General features: G+C 51.1%; 1 protein-coding gene across 8 annotated transcripts in view; it reads right to left on the bottom strand.

Moving 5' to 3' along the window:
* Positions 1-17,371, bottom strand: part of ARHGEF10L (Rho guanine nucleotide exchange factor 10 like) — a 156,019-nt gene that overhangs the window by 97,329 nt on the left and 41,319 nt on the right. For all 8 annotated transcript variants that reach the window (XM_048824695.2, XM_048824693.2, XM_048824700.2 and 5 more), the window contains exons 5-6: positions 4,872-4,963; positions 3,625-3,708 (exon numbers count right to left, since the gene is read on the bottom strand). In XM_048824695.2, the coding sequence (XP_048680652.2) occupies positions 3,625-3,708; positions 4,872-4,963 (176 nt within the window). The remainder of the gene's footprint in view (positions 1-3,624; positions 3,709-4,871; positions 4,964-17,371) is intronic.

The following is a 17,371-nucleotide window of genomic DNA, read 5'->3' as shown; positions in this document are numbered from 1 at the left end:
TCCTGTTCTCCTGCTTCAACCACTCCGTCATTATTTCTCCACAGGAGGCCTGCTTCAACCGGCGAGATGGGGGGAGCCTCCATCCGAATATCCCATAGCTCCGTGGTTAGAGCTGGGAGACCCCTGTTCCAATCCTCTCTGCCCCTCTGGCGGAAAGGGCAATTGAAGCTGGGTATCCCATGTCCCAGGTGAGGCATTAATCACTGGGCTAAGAGCTGTAAGGTGGGTGACATGCCCCCACCCCCAAAATGGCATAAGGTGCCTAACTCTGAAGAGAGTTCCTGGCTTCAGAATTGCTCAGCAGAAATAGGCATTTCCCTGCAGCCTGGACTTGGGAGCCTAAATCTCCCACTGCTCTGGTCGTCATCTCCCACTGACTCGCTTAGGCAGCTTCCCGACGTGTGTGAATTGCAGTCAAAGGCACCCAGCTCTCCCCATGCGTTGTACAGAAGTGTAGACGTCTAACTCAGACTTTGGGAATCACCATGATTTTTCCAGGCACGTAAAATTATGCCTGGCGATGCTCAGGGTCAAGGTCTAACTCCTTTTGAGCATTCAGCCCTAAGTGACTTGCGTATGGTCACACACAGAGACTGTGGCAGAGCCAGGAATTGCCCCAAATCTCCCAAGTCCCAGCCCACTGCTCTAGCCCCTAGGCCATGCTTCAGACCTCAATTAGAGCTTACCCAGCACAGAAAGTGATGGCAGGGAACTGAAAACACTCCAGCAACAACGATGAGGGTGAAACCAGACAGTCACTACGCTCTTGAACGAACTCAAACAGGAAAGTGATAAAAGACAAAACCACCCAGGGACAAACATCGTTCACAAAACCATCACTCCATATCTGACCTCTCAGTCCTCGTCCTCAAAGGAAACCTGCACAGCACCTTCAAACGATGAGCCTGGGAGTTTAAATTTAAACTTTGCGAGACACTAAAAATCAGAGACCGAATAGAGAACCTGGACTTATAGCTTATTACAACAATCTTTTCCCTCCCCCCATGACTGGAGACGCGCGAACTAGCCACTTCACCTTGAATGCTCCCTAGAAATATGTGCTAACTACTTATGCTAAACATTCATCCCACCTTGTATTTCGCTGTGACGCTCGGAGGGCCTTTCCCAGACTGAAGAAGAGCTCTGGATAAGCTAGAAAGCTGGTCTCTCTTACCAAGAGAAGACAAACAATAAGACCTCACCCGCCTTGTCTCCCTAATAACCTGGCAGCAACACGCCTACAACAAAACATCAAACGAAGAGGGAGGGAGCCATCACTCTAAGGGCATGGCTACCTTGGAGAGTTTGCAGCTGCTCCGCTGTAAGCTCTCTAATGTAGCTGCCCTAAGCGGATGGGAGAGAACTCTCCTCTTGGTTTAACTACTCCAGTGAGCGGCGGCAGCTGTGTCGGCGACAGAAGCTCTCCTGCCGACAGCGCTGTCCAGCGCTTCGCTCGGGGGGGGGTGGTTTATTCTCCCCCCTGAGCAGTAGAAGTTCTGCTGACATAAGCTGTAGGGTAGATATGGCCTAAGAGGCCCTCACGACCTCACACAACCATCTCCAAATAGCCTCTTCCTTGCGTCCTCCGGTCTTGAAGCCACCGCACACTCCCATCTCCCAGGAAGCAGGGGTTTGTGAATTCAGTGCAATGAAATGCAGGGTCCCCCTTTCCCTTCCTGGTGCCCCCCAGCCCTTTACGGCTCAGGCTGGTTATGGGTACAGACCCAGAGCTGTTGGATTTTAAGGGCATGAAAAGCCAATTGCTTTATCCCTTCCCCTACCCAGGAATGTCTTTAAAGTGGCACAGAGAGGAGGTAAAATCCTAGTCACCCCCCACCTGCCACAAAGGGCCTCTTCCTCTACAGTCCATCGGCAGCTCTGGAGGGGTGGACAGGAGACAGCAAGGCAGACACTCAACGTTGCTTCATTGGCATCAGTAGAGTTACACTAATTACTGTTAGGGGGCTTATTCCTTCACCCACTTACTTCCCTGGTCCTTCTCGCATGAACAGAGAGCAACAATACCCGAAGTCCAAAGGTGCAAATAATTCGATGTTTATTGGGGTGAACTTCCAGCAAGCATGATTCCAGTTTCCTTCCTTAGTATCCTCCTTCCCAGGCCTGTCTGTAAAGGCCTATACTCTAAGAATTTAGGTGTATTCTTATCACTTGGCTAGTGATAGAGGTATAAAAGAAAGAATCAAAACCACTGTCTGCCAGTGTAAGGGCCTTCTCTTACTGTGACAGTTTGTGGCCCTGTGCTTAGGCTCAGGCCTTTGGCTAAGCAGCAGAGGCAGCCATAAGCTGGGAAGCGAACAGTCACATCCTCACATTCCAAACTAGTCACATTGAAATAAGGTGCTATTGAGCTGTTAGGCACTATCAGGACAGGATTGTATTCCTATCACCTCCAGAGAAAGGGAAGTGCCTAGAAAATGTAAAAGGAAACTTAGTTCGATAGCATCCTGTCTGGCAAGAACTCACTTATCAATAGCTGGGATGTGAAATCCTCACTTCTGTATTGTTTTGTCATTATAGTTCCCACTTTGCTGTTGTTTGTCTGTATAATCTCTGTCTGGTTCTGTGATTGTTCCTGTCTGCTGTATAATTAATTTTGCTGGGTGTAAACTAATTGAGGTGGTGGGATATAATTGGTTACATAATCATGTTACAATATGTTAGGATGGGTTAGTTAAATTTCAGGAAAATGATTGGTTAAGATATAGCTAAGCAGAACTCAAGTTTTACTATATAATCTGTAGTCAATGAGGAAGTGACTGGGTGTGGGTGGGCATGTGGGTGTGTGAGATGGGAACAGGGAATGGGGGTAAGAAAATTGGAAATATGTTTTGCTAAAGGGGGAGATGGGAACAGGGAATGGGGGTAAGAAAATTGGAATAATGTTTTGCTAAAGGGGGAAATGGGAACAGGGAATGGGAGTAAGGAAGTTGGAATCATGTTTGGCTAAGGGTAGGAATGGGAACAGGGACACACGTGTAAGGCTCTGTGGTGTCAGAGCTGGGAAGGAGGATACTAAGGAAGGAAACTGGAATCATGCTTGCTGGAAGTTCACCCCAATAAACATCGAATTGTTTGCACCTTTGGACTTCGGGTATTGTTGCTCTCTGTTCATGCGAGAAGGACCAGGGAAGTAAGTGGGTGAAGGAATAAGGCCCCTAACAATTACCCCAACTGATGACCTGGCCCTTTCCTTCCAGAGAGATTCTGATTTAGCTCAAAGCAGGCTGAAAGGACTCAATAGCCGCAAGTAATCAACAGGCCAACAGTGGCTTCTAAAAGGTCAGGGTACTCCTGAAGGAGGCAGGGAAATGGCCTTGTTAGAGCAGGGTACTGCGAGTTAGGACTCCTGGGTTCTACTCCCACCTCTACCACAGAATCACCACGCCACCTTGGAGCAAGTCACATCACCTTGGAGCTCGCACCTACCCAGCTCCCAACACTCATGTAAGAGCTCCAAGATCCTTGGATGGGCAGGGCTATGAGAGAAAGGACAGAGCTGACAGAGGCAGGGGAGGAAGTAGATAAGAAAGAGAGGCAAAGACAGCCTGTAGGAAGGCATGAAAGACACCTCTGCTCAGAGCAGAATTCTGGGTGGTTCCATACCGTACTGATCCGAGTCCAGATTTTCACATGGGACGTCATCATAGATCACATCTTCCTCCAGGGCCGGGAACTCAAACCGTGCACCTGGAACGAAAAGCAACACAGGGCAAGCTGTGGAGAAGAACCTGAAACCAGGAGAGAACTCACCATGAGCTTCAGCTACACCCCGCTTTGACTCGTGGCAGCGTGAGCCAGTGGGTAGGGTACTAGATTGGGAGTCATGACACCTGGGCCCTATGCCTGCCTCAACCACTGACCCGGCAGCCAAGTCACTTCACCTCTGGGACTGTTCTTTCTGCTCTGCCCATTTAGATTGTCAACTCTGGGCCGGGACTCTCTCTCACAGGGTATCTGCACAGGGCCTACCACAAGGGACCTCTTGAGTGCAACCAGAACACAATGAATAGTGGGTCTTGTCTGGAACACCTGATGTTTCAGAGCCAACCTTCAGCGTACTGCTCTCAGTGCCTTTTATGCCGCAGTGGCAAAGCTAGATCCTGGCCCCTCTCTCTGACGCCTCTGCAGGGAGAGCTCAAAAATCTGTATCTGAGTTTTATGACTTGACCCTGGCTCCTTTCTAAGGAGCAACAGGCCAGGGCTACAAAGTGTGCATCTCAATCCAAAATTAGGGGGCCTTTAGCTCAGGAGATTTGACCCAAATAAGAGACAAATTGAGGCCAGCTGTGAAATCCAGATCTAGGTCCAAGTGCTGATCCCCAAACACCCAAAATTTGGATCGGTCCTTTGGATCAAACACTTAGAATCATAGAAGGTTAGGGTTGGAAGGGACCTCAGGAGGTCATCTAGTCCAACCCCCTGCTTGAAGCAGGACCAATCCCCAATTTTTGCCCCAGATCCCTAAATGGCCCCCTCAAGGATTGAACTCACAACCCTGGGTTTAGCAGGCCAATGCTCAAACCACTGAGCTATCCCTCCCAATTTCAACCCATCAAGTTCTCAACACCCTATGTATGGCATGGTAACTGCTACACTGAAGTCTAAGTTATTATCCATCATGGTCCCAAACATACCCAGTCACCTGCCTGACCAAAGGGCTGTTTTAGTGTTTAAACAGAGCCAGGATTTGGGATGGGGAAGCCATGTTTTTCCATCTGTGTGAGGGAGGCGGGAATCCCAGCATTTCCAGGGCACACCAAAGCTGATCGAACAACACACGAGTCTCTTGGAAGGAATCCAGAGTCATTTCCATCCATCCCATCCAGCTCATAGAGGCATCAGAACCCTACCTCGCCGGATGCTCTTCCTTTTCCAGTTGCGGGTCCGAATCCCCGTGGGGGAGCTGCCCACAACGTCCCCATTGCTGACCACCGTCAGGAACCTAGGGCAGGAAGAAGGCTGTGAGTGGTCAGACAAGCAGAATAGCCAGCCAGTTTACGGGGATGGTTGGGGGAAGCTATGTGCTGTCGCTAAAAGTTGAGCGAGTCCAGGTCCACCAAACTGAATAGCAAGGGCCAGTTGTGAGCAAATGCAATGGCCACACCTGAATCGCTTGGTTGCAGACCTGGCTACAGACTGGGATCCTCCACAGCTAAACTGCACCAAGAGGGGGTGACATGCCCAGGCAATTCGCACTAAGACACAATGGGTCTTTGTCCCCTTCCAGTGGCTGGTCCATGTAAAAGGTTAGCAAGTCTCCTACTCCTTCCAGCTCCTAGCATTGCCCCGTAAACTGCAACAATAGAGGCCCACAGCTTTTAGCTCTCAAGGTCCAAGCCCCTAAACAGGGCTGGTTAGACGTGCACCCACCAGGCTTCAGAGCTGACACCCAGCGCTCATGCCATCCAGTTACACTGCAGGTCTCCGTCGTGCCAGTTCCCAGCAGGCCACCCCCACACCACATCTCTCACATGCCCACTCACCCGCTGCTTCACTCTCTCGTTCTGGTGTCCTTTTCTTCCCCCTTGGCTGCTTTCAGCCTATTTCCTCTACTCTCCCCGCAAACCTTTCCCGGCACAGGGCACCCCTTCCCCATTCACTGCACTGTGCTCGCTACCTCCTCCCCTTGGCTTTCTCTCTCTCTATCATGAATCAGTTCTCTTTTCCCCCCGCACTTCCCTTTTCAAGCTTCTTAGCTCCTTAGGGCTGGAACCTACCTTCCACCTTGGTTCTTCCCAGTATTATGCTAAAACCTAAAGGCCTTAACACCAGCATGCCTGGTGCTGCAGACAGGTAACTGAGGCTGTCTCAGCCCCAAAGAGCTTGCGAACCAAGTTCCTCTCTTGTGAAGATCCTTCTCCAGACGCAAGCTTTGCTGGTGGCCTCTGACACCAGTCAGGACAAGGGACCAGGATGGGGTCTCAGATACAGCGAGGAACCAGCATGCTCAGATTTCACAACAGCAAGGTTAAAGGCACTGGATTGGCACTCAGAAGAACAAGAGTCACTGCTCAGCTCTGACACGGACTGCCCGCGTGACTGTGGGCTAATCACTTTGTTTCTGTGCCTCAGTTTCCCACCTGTAAAGGGGGGATAATACTTTCTTTCTCTGCCTCTAAACTGCAAGTTCTTAGCAGCAGGGACTGGCTCCCACTATGTCTGTACAGCCCTGGGTACAACACAGCCCTGATTTCAATGGCGGCCCTTAGGCACTACTGTAACCCAAACAAACAGCACCCTCCCCATACCCAGCAGGGCTGGGCAAACAGGTTTGGATAAAGAACCTTCAGCCAAAACTTCAGTCTAACCCTGGAGGTTGGAAGTGCTCCATTAATCGTGTCCCCCTCCGCCCCTCCGTTATTTTTCACGTGTGCCAGCTGCAGCGCTGGGCCCCCAGGTGCCGGATGGCAGCAGAAGTACCAAAAGACAGAGAAAAAACCTCCCCCTCGCAAGATTTCCAGTCTAACGTTCCATCCTCTTGGAGATTCACGTAAGCAGCCAACTGGTGCCAGCACCTCCTCACATCCCCTAAGCCCATCTGCCATCTGAAGCAGGCAACAGCAGGCTGTCCCAGGGATGTCCGCTGATTTGCCAGACAAACCGGGCCCATCATCCAGCACAGAAGGGGTTAAGAATTTTTAAAACTCAGTGCAAGAACGGGGGGGCTTCCATCCGTACTGGAGGGGAGGCAGGTCTGTGCTGGACCTTGAGGAAAGGGGAGGGAGGGCTGGAGTGGGAGTGGGGGAACAGGATGTGTGAGAGCAGCAAGCAAGATCGGCTGTTTCCCAGACAACAGCTGATGGAGTGTCATGGTGACCCCGCAGCCCCCTCCCCGGGGGGCATCCTTGAAGGTTTCTGGCTCTCCCAGCCCTGCAGGACCATGACCTAACTGGGCAGACCAGGCCATGAACTCAGACCTGGGGAGCAGGGAGCTGGGTTATTTGCGCCGTGTGCCCTCTCCCCACGGTATTATCTGAACGACTATTAAAGCAGCATCTGGGGCCACTAAATAGTGCACTGAGTTAACATACTCAGCTTCTCCCCAACCCTGCAGGGAAGCCGCAATCCAGGTTCAAATCTCCATCATGGAACTAGTGAAATAAGCAGAGTCTACATACACCCCCTGTCATGACTTCGCATCAAGGAACATGGCTCACCGCAAGCAGGAGGCATCCAAACCTAACCTGGATGAAGGGCTAGCCTGGACCAGCCCCACATAGCCTGGACTAACACACTAACATCTCCGCTTTAAATCAGAAGGGCGGTGGGTGGACTGTCCCAGCACTCGGCTTAAAGCTCGGACTGACAGCTTGGGCCTGGTTTGATTAAGTAAATAAAATGTCAGGGGAAGCATCCGAGTCACAAGGCCAGGTCTACGCCCTGGCTTGTAGTGGGGAGCGGAACCCACACAGATCTGCAGGGGGCAGACCCACAGCCTCCTACATTGTCCAGATTTCAGAGTAGCAGCCGTGTTAGTCTGTATCCGTAAAAAGAACAGGAGGACTCGTGGCACCTTAGAGACTAACAAATTTATTAGAGCATAAGCTTTTGTGAGCTACAGCTCACCGTATGCATCCGATGAAGTGGGCTGGAGCTCACGAAAGCTTATGCTCTAATAAATTTGTTAGTCTCTAAGGTGCCACAAGTCCTCCTGTTCTTTTTACATTGTCCGGTGGCACCAGCAATCCCACTTTCTCGATACGGCTCCCGGCAGCGAATCCAGCCAAGCCAGACTCCTGCGGGAGGAGCCTTTCAGGGCGCAATGCTCCCAGAGTATTTACAGTGACACAAAAACAAGGAGTCCGGTGGCACTTTAAAGACTAACAGATTTATTTGAGCATAAGCTTTCGTACCTACGAAAGCTTATGCTCAAATAAATCTGTTAGTCTTTCAGGTGCCACCGGACTCCTTGTTGTTTTTGTGGATACAAACTAACACGGCTACCCCCTGATACTTGACACCATACAGGGACACAGGCAGCCATTCCTTAGTCCCCTGGCACGCACAATTCGAAAGCTCTTAGGGCAGTGCAGGGAAAGAAGGTTAAAGCTCAGTCCATCCTGGTCAGCCCAGACCAGCTGTAATGAGTCAAGCCCCATGTTCAGACTCTGGCTGACCTCCTTAGCCAGTTTCCAGGTGAGAAGCCAGCACTTTATCCCCCACCCCCTCCGCACAAACACCTGGCACCTTCCAGTCTTTTGTTCTTGAGCTGGGGTCTTTGCTCATCTTCCCTGCTGATAGGTGGGGAAATCCATCTCCCTGATTGCTAGTGTTCTGGTGATTGGGTTTCCCTTCATCATCTTGGGTTTTCCATTGACACGGGGTGGCTCTCAGACAGTCCTTTTTAATGGCTCATTGAGGCTCAGACAGCTAAGTGACACACACACACACACCCCTATGTCTCCTAGCTGTCCAGAGAGCAAACCTAGACCTTCCCTCCACCTGCCATGCAAAATATTGGGGAAACTGAGGCACACATCAGCTCCCCACCCCACCCCACAAAAATACCACAGAAAATTCCCACTTCATCACCGCCGATGGCCTGAGCCAAATCTGGGATGGCGTCTCCCTGCCGAGTGGGCTAGGCCTTGCATTCAGCCCTCCAGTCAGGCCTTGTCTCACTTGTCCCCACTTTCCAATCTGTCGGAAAAACAGACCCACCAGGGAGGGTTCCGTTTTCCCCAGTTTTTGGCCCCCTTGCGGGCCCAGCAACACAGTCCCCTATTGGATGCCCTTCCCCTGAACACCAAAGGAGTAAGTCCCTACCCAGCAGTGGCGGGGGGCCTAGCAATGGCTGCCATTACAGCTACCTGGACGGTCAGCACAGGACGGCAGGGTATACACTTTCCCCACAGCCTCTGCTGCTGCGGCCATCCACTCTCCCGGGAAGGGGCACCTGCCCCCTCACGTACCTTTAGAGAAAAGCCAAGTGTCCTGCTTTCCTCGGGGAAAAGCCTACAACGCATGCCAGCACAGAAATCAGACCCCTCTCTCCGGGCCTGGCAGGGGACCCATCACCGCAGCTCCCGGTTCAATCCTCTGCTGGCATCCAGAGAGCCTTCCCTGCAGCCACATGCCCACCCTCCTCTGCACTGCAGCGTGCACCAGGCCGGGGACACACGCTGGCTGTGCTGACTGGGCGAGATCCCGAGGCAGCCGGCTGACCAATATCGCTGTCTCTTCCCTTTAGCAGGCAGCATCTCCTCCACCCTCATTGCGTCACTCCCTGCTGCCTGCAGCTGCTGCTGGATCCTTGAACAGCGTCAAGCTAACGCCTAGCGCCACCGCCCCGCCTCTTAACCTTCCTCCGCTCACGGCTGCCTTCTAGATGGGCTGAGGACAGCCCGTATTGGCAGGACGAGAGAGAAGAGCCCATTAACTGGATCAGAAGCCCTGTATGTCCGTCAGGAGGCGTGGAGACACCGAGAGCTGTGTGAAAAACAGCGACAGACACCAGGAGCCTGACATGGGAGGAAACAGCATCACGTGGCTACTTAGTGTTAATATTGATTTTAGAATAGACAGGGACTCTGGGGACCTCGCTTCTACTCCCAGCTCCGCCAGTGACCTGCTGAGTGGCCTTGGGCAAGTCCCTTGACCTACATGCCTCTGTTTTCCCCTCTCCGGGTTGTGTCTGTGTTGGATATTTTAACTGCAAGCTCTTCAGTCCAGCAACTGTCTCTCATTATGCATCTGTGCCACACCCAGTGCAACAGGGCCGTGATCTCAGATGGGCCGCTAGATGCTACCATAGCAATAATTTTTAAAGCATGTTTAATAACAACTGTATGTCTTTAATCCTACAGGATCACAGCAAGTTTCCACCATATCAGTGACTACCTGCTGAGCTCCCTTCACGCTCTACTGAAATGCAGCCACCTCTGGGCTGTAGCACACAGCCACGCTAGGCAACAATTTAGAACAAACAAGGGGCGAAGAATAACTTCTCTAGCTGAATCTGCAGGGGAAATTCAGAGAAGCACAATGTACGGAACACAAACGGAAGCAGCTAACCTACTTACCTGCTGCTCCTTTGAGATGATAGAATATTCGTTTTGCTTTTAGAAATGAGACATTTGGGCAAAGAAACAAAATGTAAGAGTCACAACAATAAAAAGCAAATCCAGCATCAGAATACCGCTTATTAAAGCCAGTTCCCTCTGAATGCCATTAGGGGCTCAGGATTAAACGGTTATCTGCCCACCGTAAGTGGAACCAGCCTGCTAATGTGTCTAACTTGCTGTTAGAAATCCCCTTTTTATTATTTTTCTGCTATTCATAAAGGAACTTGTGGTCTGCAAAGCTACATCCACAGCAGGTCATAACTGTCCTTGCATCCCTACAACAGAACCCCCGCTCTGAGCACCCTGAGAGAGCTCAGATCTGAAGCGAACTCTTGCAATTCAGACCCAGCGTGACCAGGGACAGAACTAACATGCTGGGGTAAATAGTCCAAGGGAACAGCCTCCAATCTAACTTGGGTCTGAGCCCACGAGTCACACCTGTATGGCCCCGCAAAGGCTTCCCTCAAAATGCTCATTTCTCCTCTAGCCTCCACCATCAAAACCTCCTGGTCCACCACCCATCCCCACAGGCACTGGGACAGGCATTGCAGCGTGAAAGCACTTGAAACGCAGGTGTTTAATAGCAGGGAGAACTCTGTGAGGGAGTGGTGCCAGGAGAGACCTAGAGGTGGAGGGGAAGGGGAGTTGCTCAGATGACCAGTGGGGAGGCAAACACTGGAATTGAGCTGGCTTCCAACACCAGCAACAAGTCCAGGTTCTGCAGAGAAAAATTCACCGGGCTGACCTCCTTCCCAGCAGCACGACCGGATGGGCAGGCAGATCACTGTGCCACGGTCCCCATGCTCTGGCTGCTGGGGCCTTCCCCAGCTCTTGCAACAGCCCCAAGCTGTCAGGTGACAGAATGTCCCACCCCTGCGTTATTCTAGGCTTTAGCCAGAGTGAAGGCTTCCCTTTCTCCTGCCTGCATCTAGCCAGCCATAGCAAACGGGGTTCTGTGTGCACAGGGCCGCCGGAGTGCCCAACTAAAGCCACCCACGTTCCCACCTTTCAGGCTTCACCTAAATGCCCAACACCTGCCTTGGGCGTCTGCACACCTGTGTACATATGACTCAGCTCATTCTCTGCGAACAGGCCATGCAGGGATCCCCACACATGAAGGCTGCTGTAGCACCAGAAGATCAGGGCATGTCAGCGACTTACGTCCAGACCGTATGTGCGAGGGCGTGCTGGCCCGGAGACCAGACAGCTGGGGATTTCGGTGTCTCTGGGCAGGTTTCACAGCCATCAAATTAGGGAACATTTCTCTGGATCCCAGCTATCTCCTCCCAATACTTCTTGGGGTCCAGATGGCAGGAGGAGAAATGCCTTCACAATGCCTCACGTCCATCGGAGGAGCTCAGCTGCTTTGCAGGCTCGGAGTGGTGCTGGGAGGCGACAGGATTCTTATCCCCATTGTACAGATGGGAATCTGAGGCACCACGGTTACGGGCCTACCTTTCAGGGGTGCTGAGCACCCACCACTCCCCTTCAACCAGAGCGGAGAGCTCAGCACTTCTGAAAATTCAGGCTTAAGCGACTGGCCCAAGATCACGCCAGGAACCAAAAGCAGCGTGAGCAGGAAGACAACGACAGGTGTCCTGACTCCTTGTCCCTGAACTCCCCTGCCGTGCAAACACATAGGGCCTGATTCACCACTGCCCTGCACCTTTCCCATCCGAGCAAAGCAGGTGTGAAACGCTGCCATTTCTGAGCCAGTAGCATTTTGCTCTGGGGTAAATGACAATGTGAAGTGCGGAGACATGGTAAATTGGGGCCAAGGAAAGAATATATGGGGACGCATGAAGTGCTCAGTGATTATTGCCTCAAGTGTTCTCCCAGCCCTTCTGCTCTCCCCTGCCTCCCCCCCCCCATGTTTCCGAGCGCTCCCATTATTTCTGAGCTACCTCTCTTCCCAACTGCCAGCAATGAGTCCCCTGTCCATTTTCTCAGCACTTCCTGCTTTTCACTGCAGTGGCAGGCTCAAAGGGTAAGGCTGCCCCTGTCCAGGTTTTCCCAGGATGATCCCTTGTTTGAGGTAGCTGCCCTGGGAAATCCGCCAGGACGCTCAGCGCGCACAGCCAGTTTTATGGGATCATCCCAGATTTTTGTACCTCAGGGATGGCAACCCTGTCAATAAGGTGGGGGAGCTGAAACGGCGGCTGCCGGCAGCGCAGGAAGGAAGGACACGACAACTGACATTATCAAAACACCATGAACAAATCCCACAAGCTCTCTGTGTTTAATTAGCTTCATCCTCGTGTCATGCGTTACTTACACGCCGCTGACAATGCAAATATATACCTGGCTCTTAGCACTGGTGGAGGCCACATTCAGGGAAATGGGGCTCTGCTACACACACCCTTCAGCACAGTGTTGGTGGTACCCTTCCCTCTAGTAGCTGGTATACCGCAGGATAATAGCCTACAACTGCTAACCACTAATCGAGTTATTCCTTCAGCTGCAGCAGTAGAGGTCCATGTTAGAGTGCTGAAGTTCCTAAGTTAGAAACCCACTGACAGGGAGAGGTGGGGTCATTACATATGCTCTGAATTGTAGACAAACACAATGCCTGACAGAACAGGGTATTAAGGACTAAAGCTTCACCAAAACTGTCTTTTAATGGGCAGGAAAAAATGGATTTTTGAGTAAACTGAATATTTTGTGAAAAGTATCTGCTTTCTACAGAAATTTTTGATTTTTCATTAAAAAAAAAAAATGCCCAAAACCAGAGACTTTTGGCCAAAAAAATGAAATATTTCAAGTCTGAAATGCCACTGAAACATTTCCTGGAAGTTATAGTGCAGATGCCTCCTGCCTTCATTCTCTACGGCCGGCCTTCCCAGATGGACTTCACCTCCCATCATGCACCACAGCCATGGGCACTTCATCCTGTCACCATGAAGTGACGCTGGTGCATCATGGGACATGTAGTCCAAGCAAAGAGGCAAGCCTCTGGAGGATCATGAGAGCATGATGCACCCAAACTACAACTCTCATGAGGCACCGTGGCAGGATTTCCCAATCAAAATTTTTTTAATTTCAGCCAAAATATTTCAGTTAATTTTTTGCCCAAAACTCAAATTTTCCAGTGGGGGCGGGGGAGGGGAGGGGGGAGGGAGAATCTTACTTTCCAACTAGCTGTACTAAAAGCATTTCCCAAATGATTTGGTTAGGAAACAGGCAAAGAGGAGCCTGAGTTATGTATATTCCACATGCAAAGAGCAAACTGTTCCAGTCTAAATGGATTTATTCTAAACAAGAAAGAACAAAAGTAAAGCATTATGTGTACCCATCTTTCTAAATAAGGTTGTAATCTCCTCCATAACACCAAGAAGCTAACTGTTCCTGTCTCTGTATGGAGTTTAAAATTAAAACATTAACTGTTTGCAATCAGATAGAACCTTCTGCCAGAGGATCTCAAAGTACTTTTTAAAAAGTAGGTCAGAGTGATCCCCATTGTACAGATCGGGAAAGTCAGGCAAGAGCAGGGACGTGACACACAGTGAGCCAGGAATAGGACATGGTCTTCCCTCCCTTCCTTCACTCATAGCCCCATGCTCTCGACCACAGTGAGCCAGCAAACGAAGACCCTACACCAGAAAATACAGAAGGAACAAGGGCAAATCGCTCCCCAATTCTTCTATAAATATGAATGACATAGGCCAAGACAGAGTGGATCTCAGGCGCAGGCTGCCCGAATGGAAGATGAGAATTGCAGATGGCTCTGGTGCCCCTTTGAACCCATTTCAGCCTTGAAATCTTTGTTGTCATGTGCAAGATGCACTACCCATGCCTTAGGGTACGCCAACACTGCAATTAAACACCCGCGGCCGGCCTGTCAAATTGCGCAGGCTTGCGGGGCTGTCAAATTGCGGTGTAAACACTTGAGGGAGCCCAGACCAGCCTGAGCCCAGCAAGCCTCAGTCAGCTGACTCGGGCCAGCCGTGGGTGTTTAACTGCAGTGTAGACATACCCTTCTAGGCGAAGGGGTTAATACATTCCTGTTTTACTACACACACACACACGCCTTTTGCCCCAGTACAATCCAGCTGACCACATTGATGCAAGTCCCCGCATGATTAAAAACTGCATTCCATTCCTGCGTTACCAACCCAGGTCCTGCTGCTCCGCCAGGGATGGGTGAACCCAGCCTAATGGGGGTGAGGACAGAACCTGCGATAGGGGAGGCTCAGACCTGCAGCAGACTCTCCCAGCTGCAAATGCCTCCCTGAGATGGCAGATTTTGCAGCAGAGGTTCAAAATGACACCAGCCCACAGGAGATCAGATAATGGCATGACCCAGCCACCAGGGGAGTAAACACCAGAAATGGGAGGTAGGATGGAGAGAGAAAGAGACAGACACCCTCAGACAGGGGTGCACAATCCACTCCTGGGGTGGATGTAACAGCAGCACCCAGTGGAGATTGGCCTAACACCCTGCTCCCATTGGGTTCAGATGCAGGGGAAAAGTCATACCCCCAAATCACTGGAATCCCAGGTCAAGTCTCTCCTGCCAATTTCTCTGTAGGCTTGGGGCAGCCGGCCCAGAGGTGCAGGGGTCTAAACGCCTGGATTACAACAGACCAGTGGGCTGGGTTTACGCAGCACTAGTGGGGTTCAAACAGCCTTGACAATCTGAGCAGGAGGGGACTGAGGATAAAGGCTGAGTATGCAGCAGGCAGCCAGACCGGCCCCGCCCCAGGCGTGCAGGCCGAAGGGAAAGGGGAGGTTAACACTTGTAAGGAAATGTGGAGCCCAGCCCGCACACAGGGCATTTCTAAATAGAGCTTACAGGCCATTTCAGGCCCAAATTTAGATTTAGCAAGAAAGCTTCAAGCTGAACATAAAGCCTGTAGAAATTTATCCAGGAACCATATAGTCCAATAGAAAAGTTTAACCAGCAAACACTCCTGTGTTTGTAATGTAAACATTGCAAACAGCACATATTGCAAAACACTATTTCCCTGGCAGGAGGTGAGCTAAGGGACATGGGAGATGAATTTGGGGGTGGGGGTGGGGGTTGCTTTAACATTTGTTGGCAGCTAATATGTATCGCAGAGAATGGAGCAGTTTGCTGTGTTATAGTTGCTGGTTTATTATTATTCAGCTCATGGGACTCTTAGTGTGGGTAAAAGCACCAAGGACAATTTGATGGGCCCTTATCAGCCCCAACAGACATACACGTAAACCGGAAAAGGAAACCGACTAGTCTGTTTGCACGCACAGGGTAGATGGCTAAGTGGTTCAGACACTGGGCTGAGGCTCAGTAGAGCTGGGTTCAATTCTTGCTCTGCCATAGACTCCACGTGTGACCCTGGGCAAGTTGCTTAACTTTGCTGGGCCTCAGTTCCCACCTATACAGGGGAGACCCTACTCCTCCCTTTCGGCCTTGCCTATTTACAGTGGAAGCTCTTTGGGGCAGAGACGCTCTTGCTATGCACGTACAGCACCATGGGGCCCTGACCTCAGCTGAGGCCTCTAGCTGCTACCATAATGCTAACAATGAATATTAACAACTTGTCCCAGCCGTACAGAGTGAACGAATGGTGAACAGGCCGTGTAAATGGAGAAGAGTGAAGGAGATTTAAAAACATCTCCGTGCCAATCGCTAAAGGGTCTTTGGAGCACAAGACAGGAAGCCCGGAGAGCCTCCACATGGAATGTTTAGCAGCCTTTAAAATGTTTGCTGAGGGATCACTGGAGATGAAGCTAAAGGCCTAGGGAGATGCAGGTGCTAGGCAGATGCAGGGAGGATTAGGAAGCACAAGGAGCTGCCACCTTGTAAGACTGTGGGGAGAAAGCCCTGAAATATTTATCATAAGGTTCTAGCTGAGTCATAGCACCAAGCACAGACCCAGGTCTCTCCCCACCCTGCACTGCTATCAGAGGGCAAACCATGACCTGCCCCACGAACTTGGTTCAAGAAACAGCCACGCACTCCGAGCAACCCACCTGCCTCCCTTACCTGGCCAGGAATGGTCTACGGAAGCACCTGAAGGCAAAGCTACAGGAGTGATCCATACAGACCCCAGGGGAACCCCCCCCAAAGACTGCCGTCGAGTTTATGCAGATTCAGCACCTTTGGCTGCCTCCCAGCTCACCTGAATTATCCCCTTGGAAGAGGGAGGGGTCAAGCTGTGGGCATGTGAAACAAGCCAGCTATTAGCAGCTGGGGAGAAGGCTGGCTGAGTACCATGTTAACCCCACAGGTGCTGAATTAGGGGACAAGTCAAAGGTGCATGCTGGATACCGTCTCGGTGAGGAAATGTCAGTGCTCCAGAGTACTATTAAGTCTTTGTATTACCATAACACCTAGGAGCCCGAGTCACTGCCCAGCACTCCACCATGCTAGGAGCTGTACAGACAGAGAATAAAAAGACAGGTCCTGCCCCAAACAGCTGACCATTTGTATCTTCACAATCACATCTGGTGTTGGTTCAGATTTAGGCTTGATTCCTGCAGAAGGGGGCTATTGATACTGACCCGCTGTCTGAAAAGTGCTTTGAGATCCTCAGCTGAAAGACGCTCTGTAATGTCAGTGCGAAGTACGCCCCTGCACCACCCACTTGTAGGTTCCCCTCACCACCCTGGAGAGACAAGTCACCTGACCTGTAATACTGGTCTTGACAAGCAAGGGATCCACAGATGCAAAATTCAGGACCTGATCCACACTGGGAATACTGCAATCCCAAACCTCAGGGCTGCTCAGATCTGGAGGTGGGCCGGGGTCAGGGGAATATGTGATTTGTCTCATTGCAGAGGTAGGGGCAGGCTGTCTGGGGACTCTTTTTGTTCTGTGTTTGTACAGCATGATCCCTGGCTGGGGGTCCCAGAGGCTACACATAATAAATAATACTAATTCTGATCCCAATCCAGATTTGGACTCGCCCACAAAATCAATACATGGGGGAGGAGGATGTTGGATTTGGGGGATTGGGATGAACTATTGCTGAGTGAGGGTTAAATGCCCAGATAGAGAGGTGAAGAGGGGGATAAAACACCTGCTTCTGAGCCAGTTCAGGTGACCTTGTGGTGAAGGGGCTGTGCTGGGACTCAGGAGAGGTGGGGGCAAATCCCAGCTCTGCCACAGACTCCCAGGGTGGCCCTGGGCCAGTCACTTAGGGCTTGTCTACATGAACAATTAATTCACAGCAGGATGGGGTGTGAATCCACCCTCCCCCAGCCTACCATGGACTAATGTCCCAGTGGACCCTGCTGCCGTGCACTAACTCTTCATCTGTGCGCTTTGATCTTGTCCCCTTTCGAAGAGGATTAGCATGAGGTAG

Source organism: Caretta caretta, chromosome 18 (assembly GCF_965140235.1).
Source record: "Caretta caretta isolate rCarCar2 chromosome 18, rCarCar1.hap1, whole genome shotgun sequence".
Lineage (NCBI taxonomy): Eukaryota > Metazoa > Chordata > Testudines > Cheloniidae > Caretta > Caretta caretta.
This window is presented reverse-complemented; position numbering and strand designations above follow the sequence as displayed.